The sequence below is a fragment of the Candoia aspera genome, chromosome 3 (assembly GCF_035149785.1).
Source record: "Candoia aspera isolate rCanAsp1 chromosome 3, rCanAsp1.hap2, whole genome shotgun sequence".
In the NCBI taxonomy this organism is placed as follows: Eukaryota; Metazoa; Chordata; class Lepidosauria; order Squamata; family Boidae; genus Candoia; species Candoia aspera.
Window position 1 is genome coordinate 26,337,913 of NC_086155.1, and position 21,173 is coordinate 26,359,085.

A 21,173-nucleotide genomic window follows, 5' to 3' on the forward strand; every position below is an offset into this window, starting at 1 on the left:
TTACTGCATAATTGCACATCTCTAGGCAGTTCACAAGCCTAAGTCATAGATGAGCAACACCACAAAATAACACCATAACACTGATTAAAAACAATACAAAATTTTAAAAAAGCATGCTGCTAAACAGACGGCAGACAAAGTGCAGGTCTTAATCTCCAGAGACCTGTCAGAACAGCCATGTTTTAACAGTTTTCCAGTAATGACAAAAGTAGAGTTCAAATGGATTTTGCGGTGGGGGAGGTAGCTTGGATCCTATTTGTAATGTAATTACTGTACATCCACCAAAATCTGTGACATTTAAAACTAATTGAGTCCAGCTTAAATTCCACTGTTTTCCACTGGTCTACTCTAATTATGCTGTTTGGCTCTAAACAGTGACAAATAGGGCAAGGATTTCTATGACCTAAAAATGTTAGAAATATGCAAGCATTTATGGCCTTAAAACCATTTAAATATGACTAATTAAACAAAAACATGACTTTTAAAGCAAACATATGACTTTACAATTTTTCTGAAATTAGCACCCAATTTTTAAAAATCTGTGCTTACACACACACACACACAAATTAAAAGGGTTATTCTTCTTCACTTCCAGTGCAGAAGCGCTAGTATTGAAGGAATCAAATGAACATTTTGAGAGTAAAATGGTCATCCCTGGATTAGTTTTCATTAACAGCAGAATTGCATTGGATGACCACGTGCATCTTGAGGTTATCAAACTCAAAACTCCTTCTGTTGTCCACCAGTATGTTCTTGTATCTGGAGATACAAATTCTCACTCTTTTTTTCAGGCCCTGTCAGGGGAGAAGCCTCTGCCTGCTGAAGTCATTTTAAAAAAGGTTTCTCTCCCTCTCTTACACACACACACAGAGAGAGAGAGAGAGAGAGAGCCCTGAGTTGGGGAGCAAATAAAAAGAAAAAACAGGCAAATTCTCACCGTTTTTTCAGGCCTGGTCAGGGGAGAAGCCTTTGTTCCCACCCCTCTCTCTTCTCTCATACACACACACCTCCCTGGGTGGGGAGCAAATAAGAAAAAAAAACAAACAGGCAAATTCTCACTTTCTTTGCTGGCTTGAACTTGCTGGCTTATCAGGAGGGTTGCCAATGACCAAAATATGACCAAAAAACGAGGTTTGTTACAAAATTAAACAGAAATATGACATAACACCTTTAAAAAAATAAAATACGACTTTTCAGGAAAAATAGAAAGCATCTAACTCTCAACAGATTACTCTAAAACATGTTTTAACTTACTTATAAATTCAAATAAAGGTTCCAGAAAAAATATGACATGTCATAGAAATCCTTGCCCTAGTGATGAAAGTACAGAATTCCCAAAATAAAATATATGCTACAATAAAAAAAGACTCTTGGCAGTTTACAATATATCAAATCATTCATGGTATAAGTTAAACAAAAATATAAAAAATAAAGCAATCTATCCCATCCCTGTATTACTGTATTAACCATTTAGCTTTGTGCTTATTCCTAGAAAATAAATTCTTGACAACATGTAACAATATGCAGTATATTGGTGTCTGTTATTCCAATATATAATAAGGAAACACAATTTTCCAGTGGATCAAAATTTTTCAACTCTCTACTCTTACTCTAAACACATTTATTGATTTATCCAAGAATATGTATTTTAGCTGCTACACCCCATGTTTGTTGAACTTCCTGGATTGAACAACCATACACAGAGCTTGTTGCAATAATTTCAGATATATGAAATCAAAGCACATGTTAAAAGATTTGTGTTCTTTAGATAAGGCTGTAGTTATTTTATCCTAGTCACTGAAATTACATTGGCTGGATTCATACTAAGACATCATTATTTTTTTAAACTGTGTTTTTTGGAATAAGCCATTGTGGCTGATTTATATAGCATGCTAACCTGGCCCTTTATTGGAATGCAACTCCAATCAAATCAACTGTGCTCTCCCATTCAGATCAGGAGACTCCCAGTTACACATACATTTCTATCTTCTTTTGATTAAGAGCACATTGACTTCTTCTGAAAAACTGCACGGCTACAAAACTATTGTTTGTTGGAACTAAATCAAAATACTGTATTTTTTGGATGTTGTAATAATTATATATGTTGTAATGCCTTATTTTAATACAGATTTGCAAACAAAGTCAAAGCAACCTGAAATCAGTATTATTTTAATTTTAGATACTTTCATACCTCTATAGTTAATATAAAATTCGCTCTATTTTTTTTCTTCTTAAGACCATCAAATAGGTTTTACAAAATAGTAGGACACAAAGGAAATAAAGCTGCATGACAACCATTGACAGCAATGCCTTACCTTCTTTATAGTCTTCTGCAATATAGCTGTGTTCATGGAGTATTTCTTCCACACGGCTGAGCGTGATGGCAGCAAAATGCCCTGGATATTTCAGTTGCAGGAGCCGCTGAAGATAAAGAGCTGCCTGGCATCCTCCAAGATTTATACGCTTGCAGTTTCGAGCATCTAACCTAACAATTCACAAAAATGGAGGAAAAATTAGGCTGTATGGAAGAGTTTCATTCTTTCTATCAGAATCCAAGTTCTAAAGAGTTTTCAAATAGCCATTTATGTCATATCCACAGTCAATATTATCTTGGTTTTCATCCATACAGTAGAAAATCTTAAGAGATCTTCATGACTTGTGTATACTGAAATAATTAAAATACAGGTAAAATATCCCAATCCACAAAACTAAATCATGCTTAAAATGAAAATTATTTAAGACAGAGAGAGAGAGAGAGAGACAGAGAGAGAGAATGAATCCTATTGAATAGAAGAAAAATATATTTAATCCACTCCCAAAGGCTAAATAAGAGATTTAAGACAACTAAGAAAAAGGATTGACCCTGGTTCTCACCCTCTGGCAGGGCATTAAATTGGGTGAGTAAGAAAAACAATAAGCAGCCAGTATAACTGGTATAGAACAGATAAATAAAAATTAATTTCGGCTAAGTGTTTTTTAACTGCCACATTATGTACCAACTGAGGTTTTCAGCACCCAATAGATGGTTAAAATCAAGTTTGAATATCATAGACATACATACTAAATCACTAAATAAGCATAGTATTCTTTAAATAAGGCTTCAGTTTGTAAAAGACCTTCAGCAAAGGATCGTTACCTTGTCGTGGTGCTGGAGCTTCAGCACCTTAATGATGCCATGAGCTAAACCGTGAAGGGCCACCCAAGACGGGAAGGTCATGACAGAGAGGTCAGACTAAATGCGATCCCTGGGGAAGATAATGGCAACCCACCCCAGTATTCTTGCCGTGAAAACTCAATGGATCAGTACAACCAGAGATATGGCGGTATACCATCGGAAGATGAGACCCCCAGGTTGGAAGATGGTCAAAATGCTACAGGGGAGGAACAGAGGAGGAGTTCAACTATCCCCAGACGTGATGACGCAGCTAGCTCAAAGCCGAAAGGACGGCTAGCGGCCGATGGTGCTGGTGGTGAACGGCGAATCCGATGTTCTAAGCATCAACGCACCATTGGAACCTGGAATGTAAGATTTATGAGCCAGGGCAAATTGGATGTGGTTATTGGTGAGATGTCAAGATTAAAGATAGACATTCTGGGCGTCAGTGAACTGAAAGGGACTGGAATGGGCCACTTCACATCAAATGACCACCAGATCTACTACTGTGGACAAGAGGACCACACAAGAAATGGAGTAGCCTTCATAATAGTAAAGTGGCTAAAGCAGTGCTTGGATACAATCCAAAAAATGACAGAATGATCTCAATTCAAATTCAGGGCAAGCCATCTAACATCACAGTGATCCAAATATACGCCCAAACCACAGATGCTGAAGAAGCTGAAGTAGAGCAGTTCTATGAGGATCTGCAGCACCTACTGGATGACACGCCTAAAAGAGATGTTATTTTCATCACGGGAGACTGGAATGCTAAGGTGGGCAGTCAAATGACACCTGGAATTACAGGTAAGCATGGCCTGGGAGAACAAAATGAAGCAGGATATAGGCTGATAGAATGTTGCCAAGACAACTCACTCTGCATAACAAACACTCTCTTCCAACAACCTAAGAGATGGCTTTACACATGGACTTCCCCAGATGGACAACACTGAAATCAGATTGACTACATCCTTTGCAGCCAAAGGTGGCGGACATCTATACAGTCGGTAAAAACAAGACCTGGAGCTGACTGTATTTCAGATCACGAACTTCTTCTTGCACAATTTAGGATCAGACTAAAGAGATTAGGGAAGACCCACGGATCAGCTAGATATGAGCTCACTAATATTCCTAAGGGACATGCAGTGGAGGTGAAGAATCGATTTAAGGGACTGGACTTAGTAGATAGGGTCCCGGAAGAACTATGGACAAAAGTCCGCAACATTGCTCAGGAGGCGGCAACAAAATACATCCCAAAGAAAGAGAAAACCAAGAAGGCAAAATGGCTGTCTGCTGAGACACTAGAAGTAGCCCAAGAAAGAAGGAGAGCAAAAGGCAACAGTGATAGGGGGAGATATGCCCAATTAAATGCAAAATTCCAGAGGTTAGCCAGAAGAGATAAGGAATTATTTTTAAACAAACAATGCGTGGAAGTGGAAGAAGACAATAGAATAGGAAGGACAAGAGACCTCTTTCAGAAAATTAGAACCATCGGAGGTAAATTCCAGGCCAAAATGGGTATGATCAAAAACAAAGATAGCAAGGACCTAACAGAAGAAGAAGAGATCAAGAAAAGGTGGCAAGAATATACAGAAGACCTGTATAGGAAGAATAACAATATCGGGGAGCGCTTTGACGGTGTGGTCAGTGAGCTAGAGCCAGACATCCTGAAGAGTGAGGTTGAATGGGCCTTAAGAAGCATTGCTAATAACAAGGCAGCAGGAGACGACGGCATCCCAGCTGAACTGTTCAAAATCTTGCAAGATGATGCTGTCAAGGTAATGCATGCTATATGCCAGCAAATTTGGAAAACACAAGAATGGCCATCAGACTGGAAAAAATCAACTTATATCCCCATACCAAAAAAGGGGAACACTAAAGAATGTTCAAACTATCGAACAGTGGCACTCATTTCACATGCCAGTAAGGTAATGCTCAAGATCCTGCAAAGTAGACTTCAGCAATTCATGGAGCGAGAATTGCCAGATGTACAAGCTGGGTTTAGAAAAGGCAGAGGAACTAGGGACCAAATTGCCAATATCCGCTGGATAATGGAAAAAGCCAGGGAGTTTCAGAAAAACATCTATTTCTGTTTTATTGACTATTCTAAAGCCTTTGACTGTGTGGACCATAACAAATTGTGGCAAGTTCTTAGTGGTATGGGGATACCAAGTCATCTTGTCTGCCTCCTGAAGAATCTGTATAACGACCAAGTAGCAACAGTAAGAACAGACCACGGAACAACGGACTGGTTTAAGATTGGGAAAGCAGTACGGCAGGGCTGTATACTCTCACCCTACCTATTCAACTTGTACGCAGAACACATCATGCGACATGCTGGGCTTGAGGAATCCAAGGCTGGAGTTAAAATCACTGGAAGAAACATTAACAATCTCAGCTATGCAGATGATACCACTTTGATGGCTGAAAGCGAAGAGGAACTGAGGAGCCTTATGATGAAGGTGAAAGAAGAAAGTACAAAAGCTGGCTTGCAGCTAAACCTCAAAAAAACCAAGATTATGGCAACCAGCTTGATTGATAACTGGCAAATAGAGGGAGAAAATGTAGAAGCAGTGAAAGACTTTGTATTTCTAGGTGCGAAGATTACTGCGGATGCTGACTGCAGTCAGGAAATCAGAAGACGCTTAATCCTTGGGAGAAGAGCAATGACAAATCTCGATAAAATAGTTAAGAGCAGAGACATCACACTGACAACAAAGGCCCGCATAGTTAAAGCAATGGTTTTCCCCGTAGTAACATATGGCTGTGAGAGCTGGACCATAAGGAAGGCTGAGAGAAGGAAGATCAATGCTTTTGAACTGTGGTGTTGGAGGAAAATTCTGAGAGTGCCTTGGACTGCAAGAAGATCAAACCAGTCCATCCTCCAGGAAATCAAGCCAGACTGCTCACTTGAGGGAATGATATTAAAGGCAAAACTGAAATACTTTGGCCACATAATGAGAAGACAGGACACCCTGGAGAAGATGCTGATGCTAGGGAGAGTGGAGGGCAAAAGGAAGAGGGGCCGACCAAGGGCAAGGTGGATGGATGATATTCTAGAGGTGACGGATTCGTCCCTGGGGGAGCTGGGGGTGTTGACGACCGACAGGAAGCTCTGGCGTGGGCTGATCCATGAGGTCACGAAGAGTCGGATGCGACTGAACGAATAAACAACAACTTGTAAAAGACACTTCTAATCTCCAAAATTACATTGGCTGGATTCATGTATTGTGCTAAGTCATGTTTTGCTCTAACCACTGTTTGTTCAATAAGCTGCAGTGGCTACATTTATACAACACACCAAGGCAAAACCATAGAAACCACATAAATTTTAGCAGAATTTAATGCAAATACACTCACTGACTATGGGAGAACTCCAAATAGCTGAACTGCCCCTTTAGTCATATACTTCCGTTGAGATGGGAAAATTCTCTAACATGCAATCTTCACTCTTATCTGGCATATATTTCAGGTTGCTTGTTCCTCATTAAGCCTAAATTGCCAACATAGGCCTATCTAGGGCTTTTCCAATACTTTCGTGAAATTAGAAGATGGAAAAGAAAAAGAACCACATTATGCCAACCTGTCAGCTCATACGTCTAAACTACATTAGCAGTTTAATGCAGATCAGGGGCATAAAAACAATTGCCCAAGGACAATATTTCACCAATTAGTATACTTCTGGGGTCAAAGGCACCTCATTCCTACCACCACCACCCCAAATACTCAGAGTAAATATGTTTGGCCTTTTTTGCATTTAGGGAATTTGGGGAACTTTAAGAAGCCCTAGAGTAATTTGGATGACTTAAAGCCTGCAAAGTATTATAGCACACATTTTACCTACCCCCTGAAGCTCCCCCTCTCAAAAGAGCCCTCAGCATTCCCAGCACCACTTTTGGAGTGTGAATATCAATATGTCATAAGCCTGGTGCAGCCCTTAAGAAAGGTTGCAACTCTTTGATGTGGACATTAAAAAGCAAGTGTAAAAAAAGACAAAACCTATAGATACCTCAAAACCTGGTGAACAAGAAGTAAAGCAAAGGCTCCCAAAACACAGCCTTCCACTCTTCCTATAGGGCTGATGTCACTGCTATAATGTGCACCCAAGTCCCAACCAGAGGTATGATAAAATATCTTAATTGAGTCTATCAAAGACAATTGAGAGAATTCCGGAGGAGAGTCAGACTCTTCTGTCCATTCCTCAGCGTAAGCTATCCATCAAGACACCTGCTATCCCAAACCCAGGCCAGAAGTTTAAATTGGACACACATACAACAGGGTAGCTACTCATTAATTTATGAAACATTGCATTCTATGAGTAAACAGGAAAAAACTCACCTGCCATCTAAGACTGGTAAAACATGAGTACACTGGTATCCAGAAGAAACTATGAGACCACTGCAAGGCCAGCTTTGCCTTTTGTTATGATAGAAACTGTACAAACTGTCCACACCATAAGAAACTTTTGGAACCTGGTAACATTCAAACAGGAGCTCTGACATCATTTGTCTTGAATAAAGAGGGTTGCAGACAGCCTCTGTTATCACAACTGGATGGTCAACACAGCCCTATAATGAAATTAAGAAAAGAAGTGACAATATGTGAATCCTCAACAAGGAGACAGATCTAAGAAAATCAATGTAGCCATGTTCATACACAGGGACAATGAAGGGGGACAAGTGATGACTTCTATGTCGTGACATCATGCAAATGACACGGCCGACATACTTACATCAGATTTCATGATGCATATGTCATTATGCTGATATCACTGATGTTTATTACAAATACCTATGAGTGCAGCACTTAAAAATGTAATACTAGATATTAGGGTATAACCCTAAACACCTGATATCTTGGTAAGTATTACCATGTGTTCTTCCATAGATACGCAAACTAAAATGTGTACATGTGCATTAATGAGCGCAGAAGTAAAGGATTTTTCTAGATTCTGCATACTGGGCACCATCCTTCAACAAAAAGCTTAAGTGCCTGTAATGTATGCAACACTTACAAAACAGAATTATGCTGTGCTGGTATTTGGATAATGTAATTTTTCTTGGAGATAGGGATGTCTCATGACTGAACATTTTCCCACAAAGGCTCTGGACTGGTTAATTTATTCTGCAGATTTGCCACGTAGGCAGCAATTTGGCAAACTGGGCATTTGCATGTTTCCATTAATTTAATCAACAGGGGAAATGAATGCACAACACAACTCTAATCCCATTCCAACTCTTTGAGAGTACATTCTTCTGCCCAAGGCTGAGGTTCTACTTCTACTTTTTAGGGAACAATATGGATTTGTAAGTTAAGGTGCTAGGTTAACAATATGGACAAAGCCTGGGCTCTCTCTGATGAATATTTTATATACATCAAAAGGAAAAGAGCATTTTTATGGTTTGGAAGGTGCTCTAATACTAAGGAATGGCAATCTGGCATCTTCCACATAATTTGTGCTACCATTCCTTCTCCCCTCCACAGGCCCCAAATGCTTATATAATCTAATCTTTGTTTCAGACAAACTAATAGTAACGCCAGGGTTACCCATTCTAGACGGGCAAACAATTCCAACCATCTGACACCATCTAATGGTTACCTGATTTTTGCACACCAGATGGGGGAGACCCGCCCTGTAAGACAAGGACTGAAAACTAATGCATCACTGGATCAAAAAATGTAAAGATGGTGAAGAGCTGATTTGTGAGATCAAAAACAAAGTGGACAATCTGTGGCAGCAACCATTGACTTTTATATGAGAAAAGTCGATGAACTGATTAAGGGCAGCTGGTGGATCACTCAAAGAGAAATTGGTGTCAAGCTTGGAGTTTTCCAGGAACATGTGTGTCACATTCTTTATGTTCTTCATTACCAGAGGTTCATGGAACGTGGGTTTTTTTTACATGCTGACAGCAGAGATGAAAGCTTCAACAGTTGTCAGCAACTGACATGCTATGAAAATGAAGGTAAGGAATTTCTGCGCAACACTGTAACAGCTGTGCTGTTACAACAACATGGGCTCAATATTATGACCCAGAAATAAAGTGTCAGTCCATGGGAAATCATCATAAAGCTTTATCTTGGGGCGGAGGTGACGTAAAACTCAGGCTGTAGCAGGAAATCTTACAGTTACAGGTGTTTGGAATATACAGTAGATAGTGTTATTCATATGGTGAACCTGGCACCACTATCAACTCAGAGTGCTACACTGCAACACTCAAAACTTTGAAACAACAATTAAGCAAAGTTCAGAAGCACAAGAAGGAACTTTTATGTGTATGACAATGCTAGGCCTCACATACCACAAGCCACTCAAGAGCCAGTTTGGTGATGAGGTTAAGGTGCTGGCCTAGAAACAAGGAGACTGAATTTTAGGCTTCCCTCGGGCATGAAAGCAGGCTGGGTGACTTTGGGCCAGTCACTTTCCCTCAGCCCAACCTACCTCACAGGGTTGCTGTTGTGGGAGAAATAGTAGGCAGGAGTACTAGGTATGTCTTTTGAGGGAGATGGGCAGTGACAAAATTTGAAATATAAATAAATGTTTGCCGCTTGAGTTGACCAAATGTATAAAAGGTGGGAATAATAACAGTGAAGTTGGATCTCCCTGTTTTATACCATTTGCCATACAGTCCAGATTTGATGCCATGCAACTTCCACCTTTTTGCAAAATGGAAAGAATATCTCCTGGGCATCTGTTTGACTCAAATGAAGAGGTAGAAAAGGACTGTCAGGACCAGCATGGACCAGCAAGTTTGTCCACTGTTGGCAGAAGTGTGTAGCAAATGGTGGTGATTATGTGGAGAAATAAATGCAAGCCACAAAAGAGCTCATTTCAATGATTACTTTCCTTATTTATTAAAGTATCCCTATTTAAACTGAAATTATGGAGATGGAGGCATTATTTTGCATTTAACCTTCGTAAATGTAACATTATGCAGACCCTAAATATGCAAAAGATACTGCATACACGCTTTAATAAACATTTATTATATTTTTATACCACCTTTTTAATATATAACTTATGGTGGTGAACGTACCTAATACATAACACATGTAGCCTTTCAGGTCTTGAACACACATCTGAAGGCAAGAGCCTGCTTCTGCATTCCTGCTGTTGCTATCTATCTACCCATTCCAGTCTGTCACCTGAAGAAAAGCCTTACATTCCCTACTCCCCAATGTGTTTTGAAGTATGGTGGTTTTTGTTTAAGGACACTCATTGTTGTTTATTCGTTTAGTCACTTTCAACTCTTCATGACCTCATGGACCAGCCCACGCCAGAGCTTCCTGTCGGTCAACACCCCCAGCTCCCTCAGGGACGAGTCCGTCACCTCTAGAATATCATCCATCCACCTTGCCCTTGGTCGGCCCCTCTTCCTTTTGCCTTCCACTCTCCCCAGCATCAGAATCTTCTCCAGGATGTCCTGTCTTCTCATTATGTGGCCAAAGTATTTCAGTTTTGCCTTTAATATCATTCCCTCAAGTGAGCAGTCTGGCTTGATTTCCTGGAGGATGGACTGGTTTGATCTTCTTGCAGTCCAAGGCACTCTCAGAATTTTCCTCCAACACCACAGTTCAAAAGCATTGATCTTCCTTCTCTCAGCCTTCCTTATGGTCCAGCTCTCGCAGCCATATGTTACTACGGGGAACACCATTGCTTTAACTATGCGGGCCTTTGTTGTCAGTGTGATGTCTCTGCTCTTAACTATTTTATCGAGATTTGTCATTGCTCTTCTCCCAAGGATTAAGCGTCTTCTGATTTCCTGACTGCAGTCAGCATCCGCAGTAATCTTCGCACCTAGAAATACAAAGTCTTTCACTGCTTCTACATTTTCTCCCTCTATTTGCCAGTTATCAATCAAGCTGGTTGCCATAATCTTGGTTTTTTTGAGGTTTAGCTGCAAGCCAGCTTTTGCACTTTCTTCTTTCACCTTCATCATAAGGCTCCTCAGTTCCTCTTCGCCTTCAGCCATCAAAGTGGTATCATCTGCATAGCTGAGATTGTTAATGTTTCTTCCAGTGATTTTAACTCCAGCCTTGGATTCCTCAAGCCCAGCATGTCGCATGATGTGTTCTGTGTACAAGTTGAAAAGGTAGGGTGAGAGTATACAGCCCTGCCGTACTCCTTTCCCAATCTTAAACCAGTCCGTTGTTCCGTGGTCTGTTCTTACTGTTGCTACTTGGTCGTTATACAGATTCTTCAGGAGGCAGACAAGATGACTTGGTATCCCCATACCACTAAGAACTTGCCACAATTTGTTATGGTCCACACAGTCAAAGGCTTTAGAATAGTCAATAAAACAGAAATAGATGTTTTTCTGAAACTCCCTGGCTTTTTCCATTATCCAGCGGATATTGGAAGTTTGGTCCCTAGTTCCTCTGCCTTTTCTAAACCCAGCTTGTACATCTGGCAATTCTCACTCCATGAATTGCTGAAGTCTACCTTGCAGGATCTTGAGCATTACCTTACTGGCATGTGAAATGAGTGCCACTGTTCGATAGTTTGAACATTCTTTAGTGTTCCCCTTTTTTGGTATGGGGATATAAGTTGATTTTTTCCAGTCTGATGGCCATTCTTGTGTTTTCCAAATTTGCTGGCATATAGCATGCATTACCTTGACAGCATCATCTTGCAAGATTTTGAACAGTTCAGCTGGGATGCCGTCGTCTCCTGCTGCCTTGTTATTAGCAATGCTTCTTAAGGCCCATTCAACCTCACTCTTCAGGATGTCTGGCTCTAGCTCACTGACCACACCGTCAAAGCGCTCCCCGATATTGTTATCCTTCCTATACAGGTCTTCTGTATATTCTTGCCACCTTTTCTTGATCTCTTCTTCTTCTGTTAGGTCCTTGCTATCTTTGTTTTTGATCATACCCATTTTGGCCTGGAATTTACCTCCGATGGTTCTAATTTTCTGAAAGAGGTCTCTTGTCCTTCCTATTCTATTGTCTTCTTCCACTTCCACGCATTGCTTGTTTAAAAATAATTCCTTATCTCTTCTGGCTAACCTCTGGAATTTTGCATTTAATTGGGCATATCTCCCCCTATCACTGTTGCCTTTTGCTCTCCTTCTTTCTTGGGCTACTTCTAGTGTCTCAGCAGACAGCCATTTTGCCTTCTTGGTTTTCTCTTTCTTTGGGATGTATTTTGTTGCCGCCTCCTGAGCAATGTTGCGGACTTTTGTCCATAGTTCTTCCGGGACCCTATCTACTAAGTCCAGTCCCTTAAATCGATTCTTCACCTCCACTGCATATCCCTTAGGAATATTAGTGAGCTCATATCTAGCTGATCTGTGGGTCTTCCCTAATCTCTTTAGTCTGATCCTAAATTGTGCAAGAAGAAGTTCGTGATCTGAACTACAGTCAGCTCCAGGTCTTGTTTTTACCAACTGTATAGATGTCCGCCACCTTTGGCTGCAAAGGATGTAGTCAATCTGATTTCGGTGTTGTCCATCTGGTGAAGTCCACGTATAAAGCCGCCTCTTAGGTTGTTGGAAGAGAGTGTTTGTTATGCAGAGTGAGTTGTCTTGGCAAAATTCTATCAGCCTAGGTCCTGCTTCATTTTGTTCTCCCAGGCCATGCTTACCTGTAATTCCAGGTGTCATTTGACTGCCCACCTTAGCATTCCAGTCTCCTGTGATGAAAATAACATCTCTTTTAGGTGTGTTGTCCAGTAGGTGCTGCAGATCCTCATAGAACTGCTCTACTTCAGCATCTTCAGCATTTGTGGTTGGGACATATATTTGGATCACTGTGATGTTAGATGGCTTGCCCTGAATTCGAATTGAGATCATTCTGTCGTTTTTTGGATTGTATCCAAGCACTGCTTTAGCCACTTTACTATTATGAAGGCTACTCCATTTCTTCTGTGGTCCTCTTGTCCACAGTAGTAGATCTGGTGGTCATTTGATGTGAAGTGGCCCATTCCAGTCCATTTCAGTTCACTGATGCCCAAAATGTCTATCTTTAATCTTGACATCTCACCAATAACCACATCCAATTTGCCCTGGCTCATAGATCTTACATTCCAGGTTCCAAAGGTGTGTTGATGCTTAGAACATCGGATTTGCCCTTCACCACCAGCACTGTCGGCTGCTAGCCGTCCTTTCGGCTTTGAGCTAGCTGTGTCATCACGTCTGGGGATAGTTGAACTCCTCCTCTGTTCCTCCCCAGTAGCATTTTGACCATCTTCCGACCTGGGGGTCTCATCTTCCGATGGTATACCGACATATCTCTGGTTGTACTGATCCATTTAGTTTTCACGGCAAGAATACTGGGGTGGATTGCCATTACCTTCCCCAGGGATCACATTTAGTCTGACCTCTCTGTCATGACCTTCCCATCTTGGGTGGCCCTTCACGGTTTAGCTCATGGCATCATTGAGGTGCTCAAGCTCCAGCACCATGACAAGGTAACGATCCTTTGCTGAAGGGACACTCATTGGTCCAATACAATTTACAATTTTTTGCATTCTAGTCTTACAGGACTTACAGCCACTGTGGAACGAATTCTACTGAACATGTTAGTGAGGCAATGTGCACTACAGGCACAGAGAATTTTGTTGAGCCAAAGAGAGGCCTTTGGTTCAAACGCCACGGCTGACCCCATTTCTTTTACAGCACCAGCAAAACTACGCTAGCGGTTGCTGTTAGCCCTACAAGAACTCGGTTGCGAGTCAAAAGCGGTGCAAGGCTTCTCATCTGTCGCGCTTGAATCATACACTACCAACAGGCACGCAGCTTCCCCCTTCCTTACCTGCGAGGAGACGCCCAGGCGCTGGAAGCCGTGATCAAAGAGCAGCTCCTGCAGCTCCATTTGAACAGGTACGTTGCGGTCGAAAGGCGAGCGGAGGAGCCATCGGAGGGGCTCGGGGCTGCCCAGATCGTTGCCCACCTGCGTTTCCGGGCCAGCGCCGCCGCGAGCTCCCCGACTTCGGGCAACTAACGAGCGGAAGCGGAGCAAGGGCTCGCCAGGCACCGCGGCGTGCGGGCAGGCCCAACCCAAACGCAGCTGGAACGAACCGTTATCCAGCACCAGAGGAACTGGAGCCGGCAGCCGCACCGCCGGGTGAGTTTCCAGCACCGGGTCCGGGTCCCAGCGGACGTCGCGGAACGAGAACACCCCACCGGCTGCCTCCATGGCGCGGGAAAAGCGTCCCGTCCGTGAGGTCCAGGCCCGTCTTTTCTCCGACTCGAAACAAAGGCTTCTAAGAAGTGTACCGTTCCCGAGACGAATCACCATGGACACCGATAAAGCGCGCGCGCATCGCCCTCTCCGCTTCTTCCTTTAGAACAGCGTTTCTTAGCAACTTTAAGATGTGTGGACTTCAACTCCCAGAATTCCCCCAGCCAGCATCTTAGCTGGGGAATTCTGGAAGTTGAAGTCCACACATCTTAAAGTTGCTGAGGTTGAGAAATGCTGCTTTAGGGGATTTATTTGCCACTTTGCCGGGTGGGTACGTGTGCAAGCATACACGTCCAAAACTGATCTCTCTTAAAGCGGCACAAGACCCGAGAACTTGTGCCAGATAGAGGATCGTTGAATTAAATAGTATTTCCGCCCCCCCCCCCCGCGCGCCCCATTTTAATGCCTTCCCCTGAAAGTTGGTATCTGGTTTTCTCTAGCGAGCAGACTTGTATTGGCTGGAGTTTATGGGGATTATGGTCCAGCATGTTTGGAGGCTACTGTAACTGTTTAGGGAAGGCTGAAGAGTAATATTAAGAGGCATTACAGATCTATTAAGACTCAAACTTCTTTTGTGTTTTAAATAATAAGTTAACATAAGCTTTCTATAGTAGGGCTGGCAGAGAAACTTGCTAAGAAAGTGAAAGCTAAGAGTTTATTTTCCCTTAAAGCCGTTAGTGTGGGTGAAGCTGGATTTCTGGAGATGAGTAACAGTTGATTAAGGTGGTGATGGCCATCTTGAAAGTGGGGATGATTTATTCATAGGTATCTGCAGAAGTTATCTCTCTGTCCAGCCATTTTAGACAACTATCACCTGATCTCTAAGTTTCCTTTATAGGGAAGGTTTTGGAGAAAAAGCTGGAGATTCAGCTACCCAGGATCCTAGAGGAACCATTTTCTGGACTTTCTGCAGTTAAGCTTCATGTCTGGGCGTGGGACAAAAATGACATTGGTTGCCTTGATGGATGACATTTGTTGGGATCTGGAAGGAGGGGATGTGCTATTCTTGGTCCTCTTAAATCTCTCTGTAATTGTTGATACAGTACAGTACCCACGACCATCTTTCTGGACTGTCTGCATGGTTTTTGGCTTGGAGGAGCTATTCTGCGGCATCCCTGCTCTTTCTTGAGCATGTGGTTCCAGTCATCACAGGTAGGGAAAGAGTGATCATGCCCATGGTTTGTCCAGTAGGGTTCCTCAGGGCTCATTCATCTCACCCATGCTGCCACATTACACATGTGGGTGGAATGCTGCCACATTACACATGTGGGTGGAATGACTCTAAGTGGAGAGTCATATGCCTATTTTAGAACCTACACTACAATTTCATGTATTTCCCACTGCAAACTGGGAATAGACTGCTGTCAATTTTCAAGTTGTCCACCTGTGGTATGGTGTCCTGGTTCACATATTATGGAAAGCTATAATGTGTTTTGTTTGAAACTATAGAGTTTTTGTGGGAGTTCACCCTATTGATAGTGGCTGTGTCTTAGAACAAGATGGCCTAAAATGGGTTGGCTGGTTTGTGGTACAGTGTGCTATATTACTTCAAAGAATGTTGTTTATTTACAGATTAAGGTTTTGTGTCAACTCAGGCAGTTGGGAAAATTCAGTAAACCATGGTTCAGTTAACCTTCTCTTAGCATGTTTTTTTTATAATCCAACTACTGGAAAATCTTGCAAGAGATTATGCTGTTATATACCTTAGCTGCTTAAGCATTTTTTTTTTTTTTAGAAAAATGACCTTGAGATTTAAATTAGAGCAGAAATGTTACCCATCTTTATTATTTATTTTCTGTTTCAAATTAAAGTGCAAGATGTATCCTTATAGCAGGTGTACTGCAGTTTTTCTAATTACCATTTAATCTGTTACATTCCCCTCTTAATAGGATTAAAGGTTTTTTTTAAAATATCAGCTGTGTTGGAATGACAGCATAGCTGCTTTGTGATTCAAGTCATGATGTAGTAAGAGAAGGTAGTTACCTGAAGGTATTTAGTGTCACACAGCAACAACTTAGGAAGACCTGTGCATAGTCAGTTCAGCTAGTTTTTGAACCAGAAATGAAGTATCCCCTAGTTCCTTTAATTAATGACCTAACATTTCCTTTTCTCTTTTTCTGGTTTTGCTTGCCTTTTGGGATACTATTGATCTTACTGGTTTTTTGGTTTCAACATCTACTTAATGAAGGTAAGCCTTGCTTTCCCCAACCTGATAACTTCTAGCCATATTTGACTACAATTTTTATAGTTTACAGTTAGTGTGACTTCTAGGAATTATGAGGGCTATAGCCCAAGGTATCTGGGGAGTACTAAGATGGGGATGGGTATTATAAATTGCCTTTCATATCCTGTGACAGTTAAAATATTAGCATGGCTGAAGAATTAGCACTACATTTATAGGTCTGTCTATTCTAAAAGGACCTGCTTCACTTAAAAATGGAGATAGTAGATAAAGTTCAAAATATTCACAGTTGATTTCTTCTACATTAAGTGCTAAGTCATTTAAGCAGAAATGGTCAATAGCTGACTCAGGCCTCTCCCCCAGTTGGGGGCTGCACTGAACTAAGGCTGGTGCCATTCCCTGAATCCTGATGGCACTAGGGGCTTCCGTGGGCCTTTGGAGGCTGAGATGATTAACTTATCACCTTGCTTCATGCTCCAGAGGAAATACTGTGGAAGTATGAAGACAGTTTTGCAGTGTTTCCTCTGGAGCTGCAGGGTAAGTGGTTTCTGTGTGCAAGAATTCATTTTATCTTTCCATCATCCCTATCCCTCTCCAGACTTTTTATTTTTAAAAGAAGGTTGTTCTCAACATACAGGAGCTAGTTACTGTTTTAAAACTTTTTTTTTCCTTGCTGCAAAAAGAGCCCCTACAAGGAAAGCGACAAGGAAGAAGGGGCTGGCTAGTTGCTGTTATTAGCTCTTCTCAGTTGGACAGCTGGAGGAAGCTCTGGTTATTCAAGGAAGATAAGGATAGTACAGTAGCCAGGTGTCATGCAGCTGCTTATGACAGTGCGTATATGTATGGGTCCAAAGTTGGTCATGTAATCACAGTTACATAAGCATGCTGTACTATCTCAAGTTTTAACTTCTTTGGCATTTTTAACTTTATATTTCTCACTCAAGGAGAAAGATCTTGGGCGACTGCAGTTTGTGAAATTGAGCAGAGGGTGTTGTGCTTTTAGGCTGTGTCCAAAGCAACCTAAGTTGCTGCCTTACTGTAGATTGAGAGATTCACCACTTTATTGTCCTGTTAATGCAGATTTCCTGAAGCAAAGAGCAAAGACTCTTGGGATCCCATGGCTAGATGCTCTGGGACAAAGGCTAAAATTGTACTTTTCTAGGCAACCTGTGTCAGTGGAAGCACACTTGAGTACCTCTTAGTTACAAACTATGTAAGTAAAACATCAGCTTTATGTGCTTGGAATATACTGGTACATTTGAGGGGTCAGAAGTAATCATCCCAGTATATTATCAATTGGGAGTAGAAATGCTGCTATCAGAATAAACCTCCTTTTTGCAACATATGAAGTCTGGAATGGTGCTAGCCTACCACAACTCCAGAACCATTACCATTATATGTTATCAAATGCAACATTTTACAATATAAACAACTATGGTTGCCAAACTTCCACTTAGGGGAACAAGCATCTTGGATTCAGTTGGTCTCAAATATACACACATGGGTTGTTCTTGTGCACAAATCTAATTGAACCATTTTGAATAACATTATGAACAGTTAAATCAGCAGCATTTCCACTTGAATAATGGTGAATGTCTTGATTGCCCTTCCCAGCATGTAGAAATAATCCACTTCAAAGCATCACATTCATAATTAGAAGTCCCTATCCAGTGTTGAGTATATGAAGTTGCCTCTTTCTTAAAACAATTATACAGATTTTTCACGTTGTTAGACTCAAATGGTGTTCATCGTGTTGAAAATTGCCTTTCATTATTGGAGCAAGAAGGATTTCATGCATTAGAATGCAGAGATCAGGAACATAATTTAGCTTTTGATTTCCAACTTTGATGAAATAACAGAATTGTCCCCTTTGGGTATCAATGTTATGCATTTTAAAAATCTACATTTGAAATAGGTAGAAAAACCACGTTCAACTGTTATACCTTCTGTATAAAAAAGGCCCACCTTTCTAGCTTGTTTTTTTGCCTTGCATTGATATAAAATCCTGATATATATATTTTTTTAGCTGAAGTTCCCATTACTAAAGAAATAAAGATGCCACCTTGTGATGATCCTGATGGGAATACTGACCTCAAGTCTAAATGTGAATCCAGCGGAAATAACAGCCGAGGCAACAAGTCCAGAAAAGCCTTAAAGTTTGATATGAAGATGACTCCAGTTGTGGAAAAATTGGGCCCCAAGCTTGCCCGCTTGAGTACAAAAGAAAGAGTCCAGGGAAAAAGCCTGTCTGCTCTTATTTTAGGCCAGTTGGACCAATGTGTCAAACAGTATTGTTCTGAGAAGAATTCTATGTATAATACAGCTGTGGTAAGTAAAAGGACATAGTAGAGGAGTGGTAATGGTCCTCTCTTTACTAGATCCATAGAAGGAGGGAATCTGTCTCACTGGTGCCATCAAAGTTGGGCTACATGAAAAGTCCCTGAGCAAAGTAAGGCAGAGGAGTGCTCAGCTCTTTTTACCCGTCGCTTCACTATGTTGGATCAATTAGAGCTCTGAGCATGCTCTTTTTCTCCCCTTCCTTGAAGAAATAAGAGGCTTACATTTCCTTCCACCCATGTATCATGTATAGCTTGGCTCACAGTTACTGGCTCATGTTCAGCAAATAGTCCTGGTCAATATTTAGTTCTTAGAACTCAGCAGCCAATGTTGTCAAAAGAGATTATAGTTTCTACCATATAACTCAGAGCATGCAGTCGCCATTTTTTAAAAATGTGTATGCACATGGATCTAATACTGTAATTTTATGCAGTTTTTAGTTGCTCTTGGTCCCAGTTGGATTTAAACCAGCTGGCAATTAAAAGAACCTGTATTTTTTCTAGGTTTGTCACATCTATAGTTATTGTAAGAATTGGCAACTACATTTGTGTAACAATTCATTTCAAAGGTAACAAAATTTCAGTGCTGGGTTTGCACATTCCCCTCAGCCAGACATGAGCAACATCTGAGAAGTTGGGACCTGATTCAGCCTCCCAGCTTTACCGAGGGTTGCAGGAGTCTGTCTGAAAGAGGAGGGCCACATTCTTTTCAGTCCATGTTTTGCCTTTGGGGGGAGGGGAGGAGCTAAGACTGGGAGGCAAAGCACTATTGCTACTATTCTAAAATCCCCTGAAATGAAGATATTGTTGGTATGATCTCAGGCTACTGAGAGGCTACAGATGGGGTACTGGAGAACGCTGTGCAGGTTGCCTGTCCCTTAGCTAAGCCATGGTATGTTAACTAAGTCAGAATTGCCTGGATTCTCATAACATCCTAAAACAGAACCTCACAAACACAGTATGTGAATGGAAGTGTTTACTATACATAATGATTCTAAAGTTCTGCTACACCATGACTGATTTGTGTAGTAACTTCACTGAACTGCCTTGAATGCTAGCAATAAAGATGGGAGACAAATTTGTAAATGTTTCTTAACTGGATTTTTTCCCATAGCTTCTGGGCACTCTGCTGGTGTCCCTCTTCTTTAGCCTTCTTCACCAGTTGCTTGAGATTTTCAACGTTCTGCGGATGCAGCTGCTCCCTTCATCTCTGGTTGCTCGTATATTTCAGCTCTACCTGGCTGAGTGAAAAGCCTGGGGAAATCACGGTTTCCTTGAAAGAAGAAACTGGTACTCTGTCATCTCTCGCAAGGAAGAGGGGCCAATGCCATGTATGCAGATAATTAAAGTACAGCTGTTTCACCCAAGAAAGATGGATGTGTAGCAATCCTTTGATTTGTCAGGAAAGTGCTGTGAAATTTTGTTAATCTCAGGTGTGCTATCTTTTCAAAGAGTAGGAGGATGCTGTTTGCCTCATCATTCAGATTTTCTGTACTTAAAACAGAAAAAGATTAAACTGTTACCTAGTTCTTGAATTAGGCATTTTCCTTACATGATATTTTCATATAAAAACTAAAGAATTCCTGTGAATTAACAGTTCTGCTTTCTTACAGTACAGAGAAATGCTGTCCTGCAACAACATTTAAAATAAGTGATGACTATTACGATTTAAATGTAAATAAGTTTTTAAAAGGTATTGGTGAAGGGATAATTACAGATAATTACTTAATCATCATACCTCTTAAAATAAAAACACATGAATTGCTGGTCTTTGCTAAACTACAACTCCTCAAACACCATTGGACAAATTGGCTGGGCCTGCTGGGAGTTGTAGTGCAGCTCCTTTCGAAGAATCAGTATGCATGCATTTCTTAAATTCTAAGTGGTTATAAGTTGATTCATCCCTTTCGCTTGTTATTAACCAAGAATATACACCTGATATAAACAGTCTCATTGTTTTATCCAAAGTTCTTGACATCCTTGCTAGAAGTATTTTAAAGCCACAACAAAATATTTCATGCTGTTTTATATTGACAGAGTTCAGGAACTAGGCTGTGTATTAGAACCTTAAATCTAATACTCACATAGGGCTGGTTGACCTTGGTTCTACACATGAAAGCAAACCATTGGATCTCCGTATCTGTTCCTCCTTTACTGATATGAACTGGCGGGGGGGTGGGTCTTTCCCTTTTGGGGGAACGCCTCACAAGGTGGTCTTGTCTCTGCAGAAATGTTTGTCAAATCACAGTGTATAATTTAGGTGTAATGTGGCCCAGTCAACTGTGCTTAAAATTATTTTCCCCTCTCCAACATTAAT

General features: G+C 41.2%; 2 protein-coding genes across 5 annotated transcripts in view; one reads left to right on the forward strand and one right to left on the reverse strand.

Annotated features, from left to right (window-relative positions):
* Nucleotides 1–14,312, reverse strand: part of ACTR5 (actin related protein 5) — a 38,534-nt gene extending 24,222 nt beyond the window's left edge. For all 4 annotated transcript variants that reach the window (XR_010067538.1, XM_063297179.1, XM_063297178.1 and 1 more), the window contains exons 1-3: nt 13,910–14,312; nt 7,493–7,722; nt 2,316–2,485 (exon numbers count right to left, since the gene is read on the reverse strand). Coding sequence is in view for 3 of the 4 variants with exons in the window: in XM_063297179.1 (XP_063153249.1) it covers nt 2,316–2,485; nt 7,493–7,722; nt 13,910–14,293 (784 nt within the window). In the remaining variant the exon portion in view is untranslated. The remainder of the gene's footprint in view (nt 1–2,315; nt 2,486–7,492; nt 7,723–13,909) is intronic.
* A 1,950-nt stretch (nt 14,313–16,262) lies between these two features.
* ADIG (adipogenin) lies at nt 16,263–20,318 on the forward strand. The gene is made up of 3 exons (XM_063300056.1): nt 16,263–16,526; nt 18,547–18,848; nt 20,088–20,318. Exons 1-3 carry the CDS (start codon nt 16,400–16,402, stop codon nt 20,103–20,105), a joined length of 447 nt encoding a protein of 148 aa, XP_063156126.1. The 5' UTR covers nt 16,263–16,399; the 3' UTR covers nt 20,106–20,318.
* The last annotated feature ends 855 nt before the right edge of the window (nt 20,319–21,173 follow it).

Coding starts and splice junctions, on each gene's coding strand:
- ADIG (XM_063300056.1), top strand. CDS start 16,400: ATGAAGTATCCCCTAGTTCCTTTAATTAATGACCTAACATTTCCTTTT. Junction 16,527..18,546: donor TCAACATCTACTTAATGAAG/GTAAGCCTTGCT, acceptor ATATTTTTTTAG/CTGAAGTTCCCATTACTAAA.